This window comes from Crocuta crocuta, unplaced genomic scaffold (genome assembly GCF_008692635.1).
Source record: "Crocuta crocuta isolate KB4526 unplaced genomic scaffold, BGI_CrCroc_1.0 scaffold10, whole genome shotgun sequence".
Taxonomy (NCBI): Eukaryota; Metazoa; Chordata; class Mammalia; order Carnivora; family Hyaenidae; genus Crocuta; species Crocuta crocuta.
Window position 1 is genome coordinate 6446802 of NW_027527551.1, and position 21625 is coordinate 6468426.

The 21625-nt window shown below is 34.6% G+C and overlaps 1 protein-coding gene across 1 annotated transcript in view; it reads left to right on the forward strand.

Moving 5' to 3' along the window:
- LRRC9 (leucine rich repeat containing 9) overlaps nt 1–21625 on the forward strand; it is a 111925-nt gene that overhangs the window by 78944 nt on the left and 11356 nt on the right. Inside the window, exons 26-29 of the mRNA XM_077768894.1 lie at nt 115–254; nt 3979–4115; nt 8558–8775; nt 13101–13169. Coding sequence (XP_077625020.1) covers nt 115–254; nt 3979–4115; nt 8558–8775; nt 13101–13169 — 564 coding nt within the window. The remainder of the gene's footprint in view (nt 1–114; nt 255–3978; nt 4116–8557; nt 8776–13100; nt 13170–21625) is intronic.

The following is a 21625-nucleotide window of genomic DNA, read 5'->3' on the forward strand; positions in this document are numbered from 1 at the left end:
TAATCCAGGTTTTATCCATACCATCATAATAGGTTTTAGGATGTTGATAATCTCTAATGTATATATACAGCATGCATATTTAAACATCTTACTAATAAGGTATTCTTCCTATAGGTCTTATGCCTCAACTATAATCATATTGAATCAATCATGCCCAGACTAAAACCTCAGACTCACTTGACCAACAGACAGATACTCTACCAGAAAGTGCCTTCCAGTGGCTATGGACAACAAGGCACTTCAAAAATAAACAGGTACTATTCTTTTTTTCACAATTATAAATAATTTTGGTTGGGAGTCTAAAAAGCAGTCAGTCGCATTAGTGATAGCAATAACATACATTTATCTTACTTGATAGCTACATACCAATAATAAATGTCACAAATAAAAAGATACTCAAATAGTCTTTTGTCATTGCTTTTTCCCTGCTTCCAACATTTATTACCCATTAATAAAAAAAGAAAAAAGAATATGAAAAAATGTTGTATATGTAATGTTTTTTAAATTGAGATACAATTCACATAGCATAACACTCACCCTAAACAATGCAGTGATTATTTTAGTATATACACAAAGTTATACAACTACTATGCAACCCCCATCTAGTTCAAGAGCATTTTCTTCACCCAACAAAATAACTCCTTTCTTACCCAGTAGCATGAACTTAGTTTATTTTAACTTTTAATTTTTGTTTTGTTTATGTTTCTAAATAATTTACCTGGTCACTTAATGCCCCAGCACCAATAGAAAAGATACTTTAGAAAATGAGGACATACCTCTCACCTTCCCACACATTTCTGGTAGAACATGAAGACAGATAAACGGGGAGAGACAGAGAGAGAGAGAGAGAGAGAGAGAGAGATCTCCAAGACAGAATACTTTCCTTTTTTCTTAATAGTTTATTGTCAAGTTGGTTTCCATATAACACCCAATGCTCATCCCCACAAGTGCCCTCCTNAGTACTCTTTCCGGCTTTGTCAAAGGTTAGTTGGCTGTACAGTTTTGGGTCCAATTCTGAGTTCTTAATTCTATTCTATTGGTCTATGTGTCTGTTTTTGTGCCAATACCATAAGGACAGAATACTTTCATTCCAGTTATCCTAATGAAGAACATTCCTTATGTTTTCATCTACCTTTATTGAAGTATAATTTACATATAATAAAACTCACCAATCTAAGTGTACAGTTTCTTGAGTTTTGACAAATGTATTCAGTCACATAAACATTACTACAATCAAGGTACAAACTATTCCCATCCCAGAAACTTATATCTTTTTATAACCCTCTCCCCACACACACACACCCTAGGCCCTGGAAACAACTATTTGATCTGCTTTCTATCACTATAATTTTGCCTTTTTATAAAATTTCATATGATTACAATCATATAGTAAGAAGTCTTTTCTATCTGGCTTCTTTCACTTGGCATAATTCTTTTGAGATTCATCTATATTGTTCCAAATGTTAGTAATTTATTTCATTTTACTGCTGCGTTTTATACCATTATGTAGGTTATATGACAGTTGTTCATCCATTTTTTGTGTTTTTAATCTATTTTAGGATTTATTTAGGATCAAAGACAATGTAATCATCTGTTAATTTGTGAGAGCAAAAAAACATGGAGAGTATAGATAGAAAAATCACCAGAATAATCTTATTTCTTTTATTCATTTATTGTTGATGAGCAATTGGGTTGTTTCCAGTTTGAGGCTAGATTGATCAAAACAGCAGTGAACATTTTACTTATACCCATCATTTATATTGGAGACTATTCATATTTTTCAACAGCTTTGCTGAAATACAGTTTACATAACATATTCATTCATTTTAAGTGTATAATTTTTACTAACTTTATAATTGTGTAATTATTACCACAACATAGTTTTAGAACATTTCCATCATGCACCAGAAAGATCCATCATGTCCATTTGCAGTCTGTTCATTTTCCTGCCTCTAGCTCTAAGAAACTGATAATCCATTTTCTATAGAGTTGTGTTTTCTAGATACTTCCTATAAATAGAATCATATAATATGTGGTCTTTTATAACTGACTTCTGAGGCTCAGCATATATTCATAGTTCATTCCTTTCTATAGCTGAATATGTTAGGTATTCCATTGTATGGCTGTGCCACGTGACGTTAATCCATTCAACAGCTGATGGACATTTGGATTGTTTACACTTTGAGGCTAGTATTAATAATGCTGCTAAAATATTTGTGTAGAAGTATTTGTGAGCACTTGTGTTTTTCTCTTGGGTAGAAACCAAGGAGTGAAATTCTGGGTCATATAGTAATTTAATGTTAAACTTTTTAAGAAAATGCCAAAACAGTTTTTCCAAAGTGGTTGCACCATTTTACATTACTAAGAACAGTTTATGGGGATTCTAATTTCTCCACATCCTCACCAATACCTGTTATTGTCTTTTTATTATAACCATTCTCGTGGATTTGAAGTGAAAATCTCATTGACTTATAAGCATTTTCTGTCAATGGCTCACTTTTTCATTTCCTTAAATGGTGTCTTTTAAAGGAATTTAAGTTTTGATAAAGTCCAACTTACCAACTTTTTCTCCTACAGTGATTTTGGTGTTGTATCTAACAACTCCTTGTCTAATCTAAGGTCAAATATTTTCTCATGTTTTATTCAAAAAGGTTTATGTTTTTTCTCTTATATTCTGGACACGTTTCTCATATATTTGTGTATGTTATGAGGTAAAATGTTAGCTCTAAATTCATCTTTTTACATGTGGCTATCCATCTGTTCAAAGTACTACCCTTGGGGCATGTGGGTGACTCAGTTAAGTGAATAACTTTTTCTTTTGGCTCAGGTCATGATCTCACACTCGTGATTTCAAGCCCCACGTCGGGCTCTGCACCAGGCATGTACCTTGCTTAAGATTCTCTCTCAGCCTCATCCCTTGCCCGTGCATGTGTGCGTGCTCTCTCCCCCAATCCCCCCAAAAATAAATAAAATAAAAAATAAAATAAAAATAAATAAAATACTACCCTTTCCCCCACTGAATTGTCTTGTTACCTTTGTTGAAATCAATTCACCATAAGTATAAAAGTTTACTCCTGACTCTAAATTATATTCCATTGATCTCTCTATCCTTTTGCCAGTACCAGACTGGTCTGATCACTGCAGCTTAAAAGTTTTGGTATCAAAGATTATAAGCCCTCCAACTTTGTTCTTTTTAAAGATTATTTTGGATATTCTGAGTTTCTTAAATTTCCTTATAAATAACCATCTTAGGATAAGATGGGTTTTCTCTGGGGGTAGAAATCTCTGGACTTTTGATGGAGATTACATTTAATCTACTGATCATTTTAGGGAAAACTGCCATTTTAGTAACATTGACTCTTCTAATCAATGAATATAGAGTATTTTTCCACTTATATAGATCTTTAATTTATTTCAGCAGTATTTTGTAGTTTTCTGTGTATACATTTTATGCTGCTTTTGTTAAATTTCTTCTGGAGTATTTTGTTCTTTTTTATTCTATTGTGAGTAAAATTCTTGATTTCATGCTCAGTTTTTTGATGATATGTAGACATTCAATTAATTTTTTAATATTAAGTTTTACATTACATTACATTGCTGAGCTTGTTTATTACTGCAACAATAGAGTTTTGGTGGATTCTTTAGGATTTTCTAAATACAAAATCATGTCATCTGAATAAAGACAGTTTTACTTATTCTTTTCCAATCTGAATGCATCTTTTTTTCTTGCTTGATTGTGCAGGCATTTGCTTTTCATTTCAAGTAACTCTTTCTGTACTTTGTATTTACTATACAAAAATAGTTTTTATTTTAAGAATAAAAGTGATTATTATATAAAATACAAAGATAATATTATTTAATTATGATATACTGGTAATTTTGTTAAACTTCAACTTAGAGTAATTACATATCAGACTTTTTATGATATAGCTTGTTTGAAACTAAGTTTATGGGCTCAAACTTACATGTCTGTTTCAGAGATACAACAAACAGTGAAAATTTGCCTCCAATAATGCATAGTTTAGAAGTTCTTCATTTGGGCTATAATGGAATTTGTAATTTAATTCAGCTACAGCTTAATAGACTAAGAAATTTAAAATTCCTCTTTCTACAAGGTGAGTAGCCACACTGTCAATGTGCTTATTATTAAAAATTGATTTTGATAATCCTGCATGAACATTTACTTAAAACAGATTGACAAAAATATTTTAGTAATCACTAATGGGGTTTTCTTTGGTAATTCACATAAATAATGTAAATGCAATATTCTAGGACTAGAGAATATTGCATCTGTGCCCCTAGAAAATGCAATGTTCTGGGGCTATATATGGTATTATATCATAACTTACTCTTATATCCTATTCAGTTAAAAAAACAATAGAAAGTAACCAGTGAGAAAGTCACAAGAAATTATTAAATCCAGAATTGGGCTAGGTACTAAGAAATATACAGAAGCACTATATTATTGTAATTACATATAACTAAGATCGTCGATCTAAAGTAGTTTAAGATCTACCTATGGAAATATACTGAAAGAAAGATGAATCAGTTCCGAGTAACTATCCATTACCAATTTAAGTGCAGTAAGTTTAAAGAAAAGATAAATTGAAACATATATGGGACTCTTTGAAAGACTGATAGAATTTAGATGGAAGGTGAACATGACCAACAGTTTTGCAAGTAGTGGGGAGAAGGGTCACAAGAGCGCAGCTGTGGTGTTGATGGACCAACACTTGGAAAGGGACCAACCTGATAAAAACAGAGTGTGCACTTCTCTGAGAGAGTTATAAAGCTTCTAAACATGATCAATTTGAAGTATACTGCTCATTTTGCAATTAAAAATGGGTAAGAGTTGTAAATCTTTAGAAAAGTAGAATGAGAAAAGAACAGTTTGAAACATTAGTCTAACAATAATTATTTAATGACACTGAAGAAAGATTGGAGGATCCATCATTGAGACATGTGGGGAGATATCTCTATAGTTGATCTGAGTATAGTAACTTTTTTCTGAAAGACAGGCTTTTCTAGACCATATTTTAAAAAATTCAATGCATCTTTTTGCCTATCAAAGGTGCTTGTGAGTTGTGTCAACCATGGAGACTTAGCCTTAAAAGAACAAGAAATTGAGCACAAAAAATTACAGATTTTTAAAAAATACACAGATGTACAAAAAAAATGCAAGCAACCTAGCCCTGGAAATTTTCTTTTAATCTAATAATATAAAAGGGGAGTGTGTTCTCTTGCTATGTCAGCATGGCAAATCAGAATGGAGCAGCCTTATGCAGAAAGTGGGGCAGTTGACTCTGACAATAATGGCTACCACTTATTGATTGGGTCATTAGGCAAAGTATTTGTTTGCATAGATTATCTCATAAAACCCACACAGCAATTCAACATGATAAGTAGTTTTATATACATTTTGCAAAAAAAAAAAATTGAATCTCAGTGGGGTTAAATAATTTACCTAAGTTTGCACCAGTGAATGGTGTAATACAGAGTCAAACACAGCTCTGGTCTGACTCCAAAACATATGCATTTTCTATCCACATAAGACATAATAAGGATCTGGGCTAGAGTGGTGTCACTGGGAAGGGTGAGTAAAAGGTGACTCCAAAATGCATTTTAAAAGAAGGAAATATTAGGACTTAGTGACTAATTAGATATATACGGAGATGAAAAATATTTTTGTTCAAGATGTTTTCATGATTTCATTAGGAGATTGGGCAAAAGGAAGTAATAAAGCTAGATAAAGTCATTGGGAAAGGCTGCTAATTTGCAGTAAGGAATGATCAGGTTGTGTTATGACTATTTGAGATGTAAAAATGGAAATTTTTTAAGCAATAGTACTGGACCACGGGTCAGGACTAAAAATTATACCAAAGGAGGTGACAGATGGAGTCATAAGTGTATGTGCTTACTGAGGAAGTAAACATAGAGAAAGAATAAAAGGCCAAAAGAGATATGGAGACACCTCTCCCGATATATACATCCCACTAACCCCAAACCCAGAATTAAGAAAGCTGAAGAACTAAGAACCAATAAAGCAGTCCTATAAGAAATGTTGAAAGAAAACCAACCAATGCAGACCCTAGGCATTTTTTTAAAGTAGGCTCCATACCCAACATGGGTTTCGAACTTAGGACCCTGTGATCAAGAGGCACATGCTCTATTGACTGAGCCAGCCAGATGCCCCAAGAAATAGAGACTCTAAATGTCAGAGGAAGAAAGGATGAATGGCCTCAAAGTCAAATGAGGGAAAGAATAAGATCTTTGAAAAAAATACTGGGGCGCCTGGGTGGCTCAGTCAGTTAAGTGACCAACTTCGGCTCAGGTCATGATCTCGCAGTTCATGAGTTCAAACCCCGCATCAGGCTCTGTGCTGACAGCTCAGAGCCTAGAGCCTGCTTCACATTCTGTGTCTCCTTCTCTCTCTGCCCCTCCCCCACTTCTACTCTGTCCCTCTCTCTGTCTCTCAAAAATAAGTATAAATATAAAAAATTTTTAAAAAAAGATCTTTGAAAAAAATATTGAATGCAGAAAACTGGATTAAACAAAAAGAAGAGCATTGATAATCACCAGAAGATCAGATTTGTAAACATGCAAAAAGCAAAAATCAAAGTGAAAACAATATAGAGGGAAGTAGTTCCATGGGCAGTAAAGACAACAGATAGAGGCTGCATACTTGAGGAGCTTGTCCCTAAAAATAAGGTAAGGGGTAAGAAGGTGGCTAGTCAAGTTATGAGCATATTTGGAGGTTTATAAAACAGTAAGTTAGGTTAAAGACCGAACAGAAGGAGATGGTTCTGAGATCAATCTAAAGAAGAAAGAGGGCAAAAGCTGTATAGGGAAGTACACAAATAAAAGCAATGATAAGATGAGGCCTGGCCAAGGTCCGGAAGAGAGAGCTTATGAACCAACCTTTTATCTGCTGTGTTAAATTTGCAAGAAGATGGGGATGGTGAATCTTTGGGAAAGGGCAGAGTAAGGCTGTATGGCATCAAGTTAGAATCTTAAAGATTAGGAGTCAAATTTATCTAAAATTTAACTATTTAGTTGAATAAGTGGGAGTTTTTCAAACAATGATTAATGTTCCTAGTTAAAGAAATGTTAAGACCCCTGAAATCACATTCAGATTAGTTTTGGAGTTTTCTTTCTTAAATCTGTTTAATGAACCTTCTAAAATGAATACTGCCAAAAGTGTGCTGTGGCAGACATTATTCAGTACCTGAAGCTATCCTGAAGCTATCCCATAAGGATTTTTTACACCATTGGCCTTAAAATATTAAAAGTGACTGTCTAAATGCATAATTTCATGAAGGTAATATATGAACACAACTGAGTCACTTTTCTCAATCTGACTTGAATAAACTTTTTTTTCATTTACAAGCAAGGCACTGGTAAAGTTTCAAAGCCTGTGATTTAGTTCTGTGCAGGGTTGGTCACTTCTGAAGGCCTCTATTTTTGGCTTTTAGATGGCTTCTTTTCAAATGGCCTTCTCTCTATGTGCATCTGTGTCCTAATATCTTCTTATAAGGACACCAGACATATTGGATTAGAGCCCACCCCAATGACCTTATTTTACCATAGCTACTTCTTTAAAGACCCTACCTCCAAACAGCCACATTCTGAGGTACTGGGGTTAGGACTTCCACATACAAATTTGGGGGTGGGGAGGATGTCACGATTCAGCCCATAACAAACAAGGAGGATGAATAGTGAATGAAATATAGTGTGGCATAGTAGAAACATCACTGAGCTTAAAATGTAAAAGGTCTAGGTTAGGCCTGGTGTTGCCACTTTTATGTCCCTATGCAAGTCACTGAATACCTCTGACTTCTCAGTTTTCTGATTATTAAAAAATGATAACATTTTCTCTGTCCTATTTTGAGAATCTATTAGAAAACACATTTAAAAGCATTTTGTCAACTCAAGGGTCTCCTCTTCTTATTAATTATAATTATTATTAATACTTACAAAGCTATCGAATGCTACAGTAGAGAGAAATAATGAGTTACAGAGAAAGGATTGAGATTTTATAGAATGCAATGCTTAATTCATTTCTAATTTTTTAATGTGGCTATTGTGCAAAAATATGTTGAGAAATAAAGAACAGCATAATTAAGGTTTATTCTTCCAACTTAACAATATAACAAATTCATTTATTTTAAAAAATATTTAGATATACCTATTTGAATACCCATTAGAAAAATCAGATATACTCAAGAAGTATATCTTTTGCAGCACTTTTATACATCTGCTTTTGTCAATACCAACTATTTTAGCACTTAACTACTGAACAGACAGATTGGGTCAGTTCAGCACATTGTATGCATCACATCTTGATCTCTCAAACATAAAGGAGAAATTTTAGCACATATTATTTGATGATGATTCTACCATCCTATAAACTACATTTCCATTTCTCCTTGGAAATATGTTCTTTTTAATATTTTATTTGTTAAAAATTATTTTATAAAAAATATTTAAGGGAAGATAGGTAACCTTTTACTCAGTAAGTTTGGGCTCGCTTGACATATCATAACTTATCTTTCCTCAGGGAATGAAATCAGTCAAATTGAAGGGCTTGACAATTTAGTAGACCTTCAGGAATTGGTAGTAGACCATAACCGCATCAGAGCATTTAATGACAGTGCCTTTGCCAAACCAAGCTCACTGCTGGCACTTCATCTGGAAGAAAATAGACTACGAGAGCTGAGCAAATTACAATCTTTGGCAAAACTTGAGAAACTCTTCCTAGGATATAATAAAATCCAGGTAACATTTTTTGTTTTTTGTTATGAAATTACAAGATTTAGCTCCTCTGAACATAAAGCTTCCAAACACATCAGTGGAAACTTTGCTACTGTGTTAATTATCATTTATATGCCATATAAATACTCCACGAAGCAGAGACATATAAATAGTCTGTGATGCAAAGATGTTCACTCTGCTTCTAGATTTATAAATCCAACCTATCCCACATGTATTCACCTACTAAAAAAAAGTTAGCTCTAAATGTTCTAAGGCTCCTCCAGCAGTCCTCTCTAAGAGATCTCTTTTGTTCTTGACTGCTCTTGTTCCAAGCTATTTATTTCCACATCTCAATCCCAGACTTCCTCTGGTGCTTTAAACTTGGCATATGTCCTTGGTCTACTTGACACTTGAATCAATTCCTGATAATAGATCTTGACCTGACTTTAATATTCCATCTCTACTGATTCAAGTCTTCCCTATATAAGGTCCTGCTTTAGGACCTGTTCAGAATTCAACCTATTTTCAACAGACACTGTCCCAATGAGCCTGCCCAGACTCTCTCCTAACACAGTATTCAGATAAGAGGGTTGAAGGTATACATAACCTTATACAGCCCTAACATTTCTCTCAGTGCTTTGGTGATGATCTGTTAGCCTCTTTCTTACCAATTTTACTACTTTTGCCCACAATACCTCTAAGACAATCTCAAAGACAAAGTGAAATGTGGATTGTCAGCCAAAAATATGCGGCTCTACTTGCTAGAGTTCAGAAAGTCTTTTCTGTAGTGATATAAATGCCTGTTCAAGGCTAGAAGGAAATTGTGAGCCCTGTCCTTTTCTACATAGCAACTAGGANGAGCAGAGACCAAGTATATCTTGCCCACATTTGATCAGTATATAGCATAGTGCCTAGTACATAGTAATTATGCAATCAATATTTGTTTGTGGCTCTACTTGCTAGAGTTCAGAAAGTCTTTTCTGTAGTGATATAAATGCCTGTTCAAGGCTAGAAGGAAATTGTGAGCCCTGTCCTTTTCTACATAGCAACTAGGAAATATACATACAGAGAAAAATGGCATACAACTACTTTTATCAAAGTTCAAACAACATTTATCTGAGAAAAGCCTTCTAAACTGGCAAGGTTCTTACAAAGTTTTATTCAGAGTACATCTAAACTGGAAAATTGCAACCCAGTGGAAAATCTTTCCACTGACAGCAACTGAGCTGACACAAAGGATTGTCATACCATACTTAACATGAATCAGATCTTACCTAGTACCAAGCTTTACTAATAATTTCAATATCTCAGACACAGGGTCTGAGATATTACTATGGCTTCTCAGATCCTTTCTTTCTACATACTGTCTAGCTTAGATTGAAATATAAGATCTCCAAGTGAGATTTTGTGTGAGAGATTTTTTTGTGAGTGATCTCATAACAAGGGAGTGTTTCATTTATGAAATACCTCCACTTTATACTTGAGTTTACATGATATTTTATAGGGAGCCATGCCTGATAATTCTATAGTTTTAGGTTTCTTTACCATAAACAGTCCTTAACCAGGGAGATACTGCTAAAAGCGTCTCCATATATAAGGGCCTTCCTAATGAATATTATTGGTCCACTTGACAGCACAGCTATTTACCAGCATAACAAAGAAATTGGACCAGAAAACCTGATTTTTCCCAGGCGTATCCCTGCCCACATCCCCACCCTCCTAAGTCCCTAAAGGAGATGAATGAATGGCAGATCTGCCGTTGTAACAACTTCCTCTCTAGTAATTCAAGCAGGATAATGCCTATTCAAGGTTATTTTTTATCAAAATTTAATATAGAGGCTAATGGACAAACTATATGATAAATCATGGGAACTTATACATATATCAAGATATGTATATATACTGAACTTATGTATATATCAGTATATGTAGATATATCATATATGAGTGAAGGGAGGTATTGATTGTTTAGTGATCAGTCCTCTTTTGTTTATTTTTATTCTTGAAGTAGTATTTTTCTAGAACTTAGATTGATCATTATACCATCAAACTTATTTGAACTACCAATATTATAGTACCTTAATATGAGTATACACTTAGCTGGAAAAAGATGAACTGAGATGAGTAAAAAAGTTAAGTTAGAGATTCTGTTTAATTCTACTCAAAATATTGTGTTCTTCAAAATTCTTAACTCTCCATTCAAATTTTCTTTGAGGGTGAGATTTTTTTCCTCTGGATTCATACCAACATGGGTAGGCAACAACAGCATTAATTTCTACAAATAGGCAATCAGATTATAACCCTTGGGTTGATAAAGACTTCTAGAATAGGAGGGAAAAGGCTTAGAAAAATTTGGAAAACAACACTTCAAATGAAGTTATATGCAGCCCCACCACATTAACCTACTTTAAAATCTTTCATAAACTGTATATCCTTGATAATAGACTCTAGTGTGAAGCTTTTCACTTAGCCATCATGACCCATAATGTAGATTTGGCAAATTGTTGCCTATAGTCCTGCCTTCATAAGTAGAATCTGAGAAACACAACTGAAAGGTGAGTTATTTAATTCAGCTTTACAGTACTATTTGAATCCTGTGTCTAAATGATTCCTCTATCAGGCATTTGACAACTATGTCTAATTTTAAATCTCAGTAATCGCCTGAAGCTGGAAATGACTCCAGGAAATAGTCCATTGCTACTTCTTGCTCTAAATGAAAGGCCCCAATCTAAGCCTAACTAGCTGTTACCTAACTAGGCTATTACCATGATTGCTGAAAGTGCTTATCCTGAAAATGTACTCATAGATAACAACCATTGATGTGCTGGTTAATGTTTAACAGCTGGCATTCCAGGAGGGGGAAAATCCTGATCAACAGCATTTGCCAATTTCCATGGTATAATTTCTTCCCTCATGACCAAATTCAAGCTAAAACACCATCTTACATAATTCCTGAAAATTTACCAATTGACCTTTTTTGAGCCAGTACTAAGTCCAACACACCATTATAAAAAATACCCTACATTAAAAATGGAACAGGGCACATAGGTGGCTCAGTCAATTGAGCATTTCACTTCAGCTCAGGTGATGATCTTATGGTTCATGACTTTAAGCCCTGCATCGGGCTCTCTGCTGGTAGCTCTGACCCTGCTCCGAATCCTCTGTCCCCCTCTCTTTTTGCACCTTACTCACTCATACTCTCTCTTTCAAAAATAAAAAATAAACATTAAATAAATAAATAAATAAGAAGCCATTAGCCCTGTTTCCCAATTATGAACATATTAGTTTTCTGGATGTCTCTTTATACCAGCATTATCATCCACAAATTTAACACTCCATTTCTCACATTAATATCTTCCATGAGAAGACATTTTGATTAGAAATACTTCACTACTAAATACTGTTATACTCTGTTTCATTAGAGGAAATGATTGAGAAAAGACTTTTCACATTTCTATGCTTTCCAGTCAGGCTTTAGTTCCACAGATAGGAATTACCTGCGAGTCAAACACATAATATCTCTATAGATAATTGGTCAGAACTTTTTCAAAGTCCTCCTAAATTTATGATACTTCTAAGATCAAAATTGCTAAGATCAGTCATTGTAGTCAAATTCCACTTCCAAATGGTCTAAAATAGGTCTAAATTTAGGAGATGAACTTGCTGTGTCTACTTGTCAATCCAAATAAGAATAGGAGCATCTCAATAACTTTATTTTATTACTATAAACTAGCAGCAAACTGAAGCTGAGCTTGTTGCCTAAATTTTTACAGAAATAGCATATAAAAATAATTTTGCAAAAATTAAAATGTACTCACAAAGTTTCAGCAATGTTAGACAATAATAAATAATCTCATCCATAGGGAAGACAAGTCATTCAACTAGAAAAATAGTTTTCCAACTATAAATACTCCCAGAAAACATATGAGGATGCAGTCCACTCAATATCATATGTGCCTTTAAGGTTAAGGTTGTGTTTAAAATTATTTAGACTGGATTCACCTTCTTTTCCACACTTCTTAGTCAGCCCTCTGGGGGGATTAACCAACTATAATCTTAGCCTTAGATTATAACTTTTCCGAGAAGAAATTTGGTCTTTTCTTGCAAGTACTGCTGTACAGTTTATTTCCCATATTAGAATATCGTCTTTACCAATCATGCATTTGGAATTAATTGTACATAGATCTGTCCTTAATTAACATCACAGAGTTTCTCACTCAAGCTCACTTTGGAGAATTCAGCCATGAGCTAGCTGCAATTCAACACTTACATATGATTACTACAAATCAGTGTATATTTGAAGACTTGGATCCAACCAAATAATAACTTATTGATTAACTTTGGAACAGGATATGGCAGAACTGGAAAAACTTGATGGTATCTCTTCTCTCAGAGAGCTTACAGTTTATGGCAATCCAGTGAGTATGTTACTTTTCTAATTTATCAGTTAATTTACTTATAGTTGTATATAATTAATTTTTATATGTGAGAATTTTTCATGTTTCCATATGTATAGTCAGTTGTCTAAACACAATTTATTGACTACTGTCCTATTACAACTGGCTATAATATAATCTGCCATTGTCATATATAAAAGGATCTGTTTCCAGATTCTGTGTTGTATTCATTAGACTATTGTCAATCCCTGTACCAATATTATACTTTGTTAGTTATCAAAGTTTTATATTAAGTTTTGGTGTCTAGGAGAATAAGCACCTCCAATTTGCCTTCTCTTCCTCCTTCTCTTTTTCTTTCTTCACTGTCTTGGCTGTTCTTGGCCCATTACACTTCCTAGGAGTTTAAGGAAACAGCTTTTGAAGGTATATGAAAGTCTTATTGACATTTTAATTGGAATTGCATTGAATATATACATTAATTTGGGGAGAGGTGAAAATATTTTGCTCAGCTTCACAAGAAAGCCAATTGGCTCTGCTAACAGATCCCAGAAATAGGAGATCCTGAGCACCCAGTAAAAGGAAATGCTTGAGTGAATTCTTTCCACATATGAGGAGAGGGCATTCTCCTAGCAATAAATTCCTTTCCAAGACAGAAAAGACAAGAGCTAAACATGCCCAGTTTAATCTTCCCAGGTTTATCAATTAAGTCACTCTGCTCGTGTTGGTGGAAGAGTGAAGGGGCTGAGAGAGCCCACTAGTGCATCATAGAGCTATTTCCACCAAGAAAGTATTTGTAGTATTTAGGCTTCCCACTCATAAGCATGAACGTCCCCACATTTATTTTATGTTCTTCAATAAAATTTATAGTTTTCTCCTAAAAGTTTTAACCATCTATGGTTTGATTTTTTCTGTTGTTTTAATAGCTATTTTGAACAATTCTTTTTACTAATTATTTGTGGCTGGAGTACAGCAACTCTGATTTTTGCATGGTCCTGATTTTTGCATGTTATTCTTTATCCAGGAACCTTGTTGAACTCTCTTTTTAGTTCTAATGTATTTTAATTTTGCTGGATTTTCTCTGTAGACTCTCATTATCTACAAATAATGACTATCATTTCTTTCCAATCCTCATGTTTTTTATTTTCTTAGTATGTTGACTAGGACTTCTAGTACAGTGTTGAATAAAAGCGCTGATAGTAGGTTACTGACGTCAAGAAATGCTTCTAAATTGTCACTATTAAATATGAGTTTGTTATACATTTTGGATAAATAATCTTGAACATTTTAAGGAAGCTACTTTTTTTTTAAGTTTATTTATTTTTGAGAGACACAGTGCAAGCGGGAGAGGGGCAGCGAGAGAGGAAGAGAGAGAGAATCCCAAGCACGCTCCTCACCATTAGCGTGAAGCCCAGTGTAGGGCTCCAACTCAGGAACCATGAGACCATGACCTGAGTCAAAACCAAGGGTCAGACGATCAACCAACTGAGCTACCCAAGGACCCCAAGGAAGCTCCTTTCTAATTCCAGTTTACTACCTGTTTTTATCATGAATGGTCACTGTATTTTGACTATTTGGCAATTCAGTTTTTCTCTTTAATCTGTTAATATGTAAATTACATTAATAGACTCCAGCGTTAAACTGTCATTAATCTGGGGGCTAAATACTATTTGGTCATGTTTTATACTTTGCTGGATTCAGTTTGCCAATATTTCATGTAGTATATCTTTGTTTATGAAAATAAGTAAAGTTATCCTATACTTATCTTCTCATGTTATTCTTTTAAATTCATCAAGGTTGTTCTTGCCTCATAAAATTAACTAGGAGCTCTCTCTCTCTCTCTCTCGCTAGTCTACAAATTAGCTTCTGTAGGAAAAATTTCACTCATTTGTTCCTTGAAGGATAATTACATCGTATCTCTAAAAGAATCTGGGCTCAATATTTTTTGAAGTTAGATTTTAAACTACTTATTCAAATTCTTTAAAGGCTATAAATCTAGTCATGTTTTCTATTTCTTCAAAAGTCAGTAGTGAGAAGTTATATTCTTCCATAAACTTGTCTTTTTTTATAAATTTTAAATGTATTGTTATATAATACTCTCCTGAATTTTTAAAATGTTCTCTATATTTGTGTTTTGTCACTTTTTAATACCCAAATTTGCCTTTTCTTTTTATCTTTTATTCTTGATAAGTCTTGCTAAAGATTTGTCTATTGTATTAATATCTTCAAAGAGCCATGTTTTGGAGTTATCAAATGGTTTATTTGTTTTTTATTTCATTAAGTCCAATCCTTAATTATTTCCCTCTTTTAGTTTCTTGGAATTTACTTTTTAAAACATTTTTAACATTATTATTAAAACTATTTTTAGCATAATACTGATTCTGTGGTTCAGCTTTTGTTTTAGGTTTTTATTTGAATTCTAGCTAGCTAACATACAGTGTAATATTAGCTTCAGTTGTACAATATAGTGATTCCACACTTAAATATTAAATACATCCCCTGATGCTCATTACAAGTGCAGTCCTTAATCCTCATCCCCATTTGACCCATTCCCCCCCACATCTCCTTTATGGTAACCATCTGATTGTTCTCTATAGTTAAGAGTCTGTTTCTTGGTATACATTTTTTATAACATTTTGCTTATTTTTTTCTTGAATTCCACAGATGAGTGAAATCATGTGGTATTTATCTTTCTCTGACTGACTTATTTCATTTCACAGTATACTCTCTAGCTCCATCAATGTCATTGCAAATGGCAAGGTTTCATTCTTTTTTATGGCTGCGTAATATTCCAGTCGTGTTTGAGTGTGTGTGTGTGTGTGTGTGTGACATTTTTATCCATTCATCAATTGATGAATGAATCGATGTCTGTTTCCATAATTTGACTATCATACATAATGTTACTATAAACATCGAAGTGCATATATCCCTTTGAATTAGTGTTTCTGTATTCTTTAGGTAAATATCCAGTAGTGCAACTGCTGGATTGTCAGGTAGTTCTATTTTTAACTTTTTGAGGAATCTCCATACTGTTTTCCAGAGTGGCTGACCAGTTTGCATTCCCAGCAACAGTGCAAGAAGGTTCCCCTTTCTCCACATCCTCACTAACACCTGTTTTTTTGTGTGTTGTTCATTTTAGCCATTCTAACTATTTGATTTGCATGTCCTTGATGAGAGATATTCAGCATCTTTTCATGTGTCTGTTGGCCATCTATATGTCTTCTCTGGAAAAATGTCTTTTGTACCTTCTGCACATTTTTAATTAGATTATTTGGTTTTTTGGGTGTTGAGTTTTATACGTTTTATAAGTATATTTTGGATACTAACCCTTTAAAGGATATGTCATTTGCAAATATATTCTCCCATTCAGTAGGCTCTCTTTTAGTTTTATTGGTTGTTTCCTTTGCTGTGCAGAAGTTTTTCATTTTGGTGTAATCCCATTAGTCTATTTTTGGTTTTTTTTCCCCTTGCCTCAAGAGACATATCTAAAAAGAAGTTAGTATGGGCAATGTCAAATAAATTACTGCCCTGTGTTCTCTTCTAGGATTTTTATTGTTTTAGGTATCACATTTAGGTCTCTAATCCATTTTTAATTTATTCTTGTGTATGGTATAAGAAAATGGTCTAGTTTCATTCTTTTGCATGTAGCTGTCAAGTTTTCTCAAGCCATTTATTAAAAAGACTGTCTTTTTTCATTGGATATTATTTCCTGCTTTGTTGTAGATTAATTAATCACATGGTTATTAACTCGTAACCATTGTGAGTTCATTTCTAGGTTATCTGTTCTGTCCCATTGATCTATATGTCGACATTTAGAACATATGATACCATACTGTTTTGCTTACTACAGCTTTGTGATATAACTTGAAGTGCAGAATTGTGATGCCTCCAGCTTTGCTTTTCTTTTTCAAGATTGCGGTTCCATACAAATTTTAGTATTGTTTGTTCTAGCTCTGTAAAAAGTGCTGTTGGTATTTTGATATGAACTGTATTAAAATGCATATTGCTTTGATTATTATAGACATTTTAGCAAGAGACAAAGAAGGGCACTATATAATAAGAAAGGAGACAATTCAATAAGAAGACATAACAATTGTAAATATGCATTCAACATGGGAGGACTCAACTATTTAAACAATTAATAACAAACATAAAAGGACTAACTGATAATAATACAATAATAGTAGGGGACTTTAACAACCCACTTACATCAATAGACATGATCATCTAAACAGAAAGTCAACAAGGAAACATGGCTTTGAATGATATACTGGACTAGATGGACTCAACAGATATATTCAGAACATTCCATCTTAAAACAGCAGAATACATATTCTTTTCAAGTGAACATGGAACATTCTCTTGAATAGATCACATATTAGGCCACAAAACAGGCTTCACAAAATTCAGTAAGATCGAAATTATATCATGCACCTTTTCTGACCACAACACTATGAAACTAGAAGTCAACAATACGAAAAACAATCTGGATAAACCACAAATAAATGGAAGTTAAATAACATGCTACTAAACAATGAGTGGGTCAACTAAAAAAATAAAATTAAAATAAATTTTAAAAATACATGGAAGCAAATGAAAATGAAAACACAACAGTCCAAAATCTTCAGGATGCAGCAAAAGTGGTCCTAAGAGGGAAGTATACAGCAACACAGGTCTACCTCAAGAAGCAAGAAAAAAAAATCTCAAATAAACAACTTAACCTTAAACTGAAGGAGCTAAAAAGGACAACAAATGAAGCCCAGAGCAAGCATAAGGAAGGAAAAAATAAAGTTTAGGGCAGAATAAAAGATATAGAAACTAAAGAAATAATAGAACATATCAATGAAGTCAGGAGGTGGTTCTTTGAAAAAGTTAATAAAATTGATAAACCTTTAGTCAGACTCATCAATAAGAAAAGAGAAAGGACCCAAATAAATAAAGTCACAGATGAGAGAGGAGAAATGACAACCAACACCACAGAAATACAATTATTAGACAACCTAATGGAAAACGATATGCCAAGAAATTGGACAACCTAAAAGAAATGAATACATTTCTAGAAACATATTAATTACCAAAAGTGAAACAGGAAGATATAGAAAAATTTAACAGACCAATAACCAGCAAAGACATTGAATCAGTAATCAAAAAACTCCCAACAAAACGTCCAGGACCAGATAGCTTCACAGGGAATTCTACCAAACATTTAAAGAAGAGTTAGTACCCATTCTTCTCAAATTATTCCAAAAAATACAAAAGAAATTAAAACTTCTAAATTCATTTTTTGAAGTCAGCATTACCTGGACCAGATATCAAAACCAGATAAAACACCATACACAAAAAAGAACTACACTTCAATATCTCTGAAAAACATAGATAAACATAGGGGCGCCTGAGTGGCTCAGTCTGTTAAGCAACCAACTTCAGCTCAGGTCATGATCTCGCAGTTCATGAGTTTGAGTCCCGCACTGGGCTCCATGCTGACAGTTCAGAGCCTGGAGCCTGCTTCAATTTCTATGTCTCCCTCTTTCTCTGCCCCTCCCCTGCTCATGCTGTGTTTCTGTCTCAAAAATAAATAGTGGAGGAGGCAAGATAGTGGAGAAGTAGGGAGCTCCGTACACTTTGCTCACCCCCACCTCTCAAACAGAGAAGGCCTGAAGCCATAGGACACTGAACCGCAGGAGTTTGGCAGGAAAAGGAGACAGAGTCTGCTGAGAAAACAACCTCATAGGGCTACCACAAGAAACAAGCCAAAGTACACATGGTGGAGAGTCCCAAATACCATGAGGAGTTGGGAAATAAAATAACCAAAGTCTCAACAATAGATACCAAGAGACACCATTAAAAGAACACTTCCTGCACTTGCAGGTGCAGAGTGCATAACAAGCTTTTAAAACTAACAAGGGACAGAAAGCTAGCCAAAATGACAAAACAGAAGAACTCTCTTCTAAAGAAATTCCAGGAAGAAACGACAACTAAAGAACTTCTCAAAACACATATAAGCAACATAACTGAAAAAGAGTTTAGAACAATAGTCATAAAAAATAGTCAAAAAAAATAGTCATAAAATCGCTGTGCTTGAAAAAAGCATGGAAGATATCAGAGAAGCTATTGCTACAAAGACTATGGAGCTTAAAAATAGTTTTGATGGATTAAAAAATGCTATAAATGAGCTGCATAATAAAATGGAGGTGTCCGGTGCACAGATTGAAGAGGCAGAGAGGAGAACAGGCGAATTAGAAGACACAATTATAGAAAAAGAGGAAGCCAGGAAAAAGAGAGACAAACTGACCCAGGAACACAAAGGAGAGTTCAAGAGCCGAGTGATACAATCAAACAGAACAATATCTGTATCATATAAATTCCAGAAGAGGAAGAGAGAGGGAAAGGCGCTGAAGGAGTACTTGAACAAATTACAGCTAAGAACTTCCCCAATCTGGGGAAGGAAACAAACATTGAAATCCAAGAGGCTCAGAGAACACCCCTCAGACGTAACTTGAATCAATCTTCTGCACAACATATCATAGTGAAACTGGCAAAACATAAGGACAAAGAATTCTGAAAGCAGCTAGGGATAAAAGGGCCCTAACATACAAAGGGAAACCTATCAGAGTAATTACAGACCTATCTACTGAAACTTAGCAGGCCAGAAAAGAATGGCAGGAAATCTTCAATGTGATGAACAGAAAAAAATGTGCAGCCAAGAATCTTCTATCCAGCGAGCCTGTCATTCAGAATAGAAGGAGATATAAAAGTCTTTCCAAATAAACAAAAATTGAAAGAACTCTTCACCGCTAAACCAGCCCTACAAGAAATCCTGAGGGGGACTCTATAAGGGAAATGTTGCAAGGAACACAAAGTACCAGAGACACCACCACATACATGAATCCTACAAAGGACACAATGACTCTAAACCCATATTTTTCAATAATAACACTGAATGTGAATGGACTAAATGCTCCAGTCAAAAGACATACGGTAGTAGAATGGATTAAAAAAAGAAAATCCATCTATTTGCTGTCTACAAGAAACTCATTTTAGACCTGAGGACACCTTCAGATTGAAAGTAAAGGGATGGAGAAATATCTATCATGCTACTGGAAGGCAAAAGAAAGCTGGAGTAGGGCCACCTGGGTGGCTCAGTCGGTTCAGCATCTGACTTCAGCTCAGGTCATGATCTCACAGTTCATGGGTTTGAGCCCCATGTCGGGCCCTATGCTGCCAGCTCAGAGCCTGGAGCCTGTTTCGGATTCTGTGTCTCCCTCTCTCTCTGACCCTCCCCTGTTCACACTGTCTCTCTCTCTCAGAAATAAATGAAACATTTAAAAAAAAAAAAGAAAGCTGGAGTAGCTACACTTATATCAGATAAACTGGACTTTAAAGTAAAGGCAGTAGCAAAGGATGAAGAAGGGCATTATATAATAATTACAGGATTTATCCATCAGGAAGAGCTAACAATCATCAATGTCTACAAACTGAATATGGGAGCACCCAATACATAAAACAATCACAAACAGAAGCAATCTATGGACAGGAATGTGCTAATAGCAGGGGACTTTAATACTCCACTTATAGCAATGGATAGATCAACTAGACAGAAAATCACTAAAGAAACAATGGACTTGAATGGCACATTGGACCAGATGGATCTGACAGACATATATAGAACTCTACATCCTGAGACACTCCTCAAGTGTACATGGCACATTCTCCAAGATAGATCACATACTGGGACATAAAGTGGCCCTCAATAAATATAAAAGAATGGAGATCATACCATGCACACTCTCAGATCACAATGCTATGAAACTTGAAATCAACTGCAGGAAGAAGTCTGGAAGACCTNGCAACAGCACATAAAAAGAATTATCCACCATGATCAAGTGAGATTCATTCCTGGGTTACAGGGCTGGTTCAATAGTCACAAATCAATCAATGCGATACATCACATTAACAAAAGAAAAGATAAAAACCATATGATCCTGTCAATAGATGCAGAAAAAGCATCTGACAAAATACAGCATCCCTTCTTTATAAAGACCCTGGAGAAAGTCGAGATAGAAGGAACTTACTTAAACATCATGAAAGCCATTTATAAGAAGCCCTCAGCTAACATCATACTCAATGGGGAAAACTGAGAGCTTTCCCCCTGAGATCAGGAAGATGACAGGGATGTCCACTCTCACCACTGTTGTTTAACATAGTGCTGGAAGTCCTAGCATCAGCAATCAGACAACAAAAGGAAATAAAAGGCATCAGAATTGGCAAAGAAGAAGTCAAACTTTCACTTTTCGCAGACGGCATGATACACTACATAGAAAACTGACAGACTCCACCAGAAGCCTACTAGAACAGATCCATGAATTCAGCAAAGTTGCAGGGTACAAAATCAACGTACAGAAGTCGGTTGCATTTTTATACACCAATAATGAAGCAGCAGAAAGAGAAATCAAGAAACTGATCCCAGTCACAATTGCAAA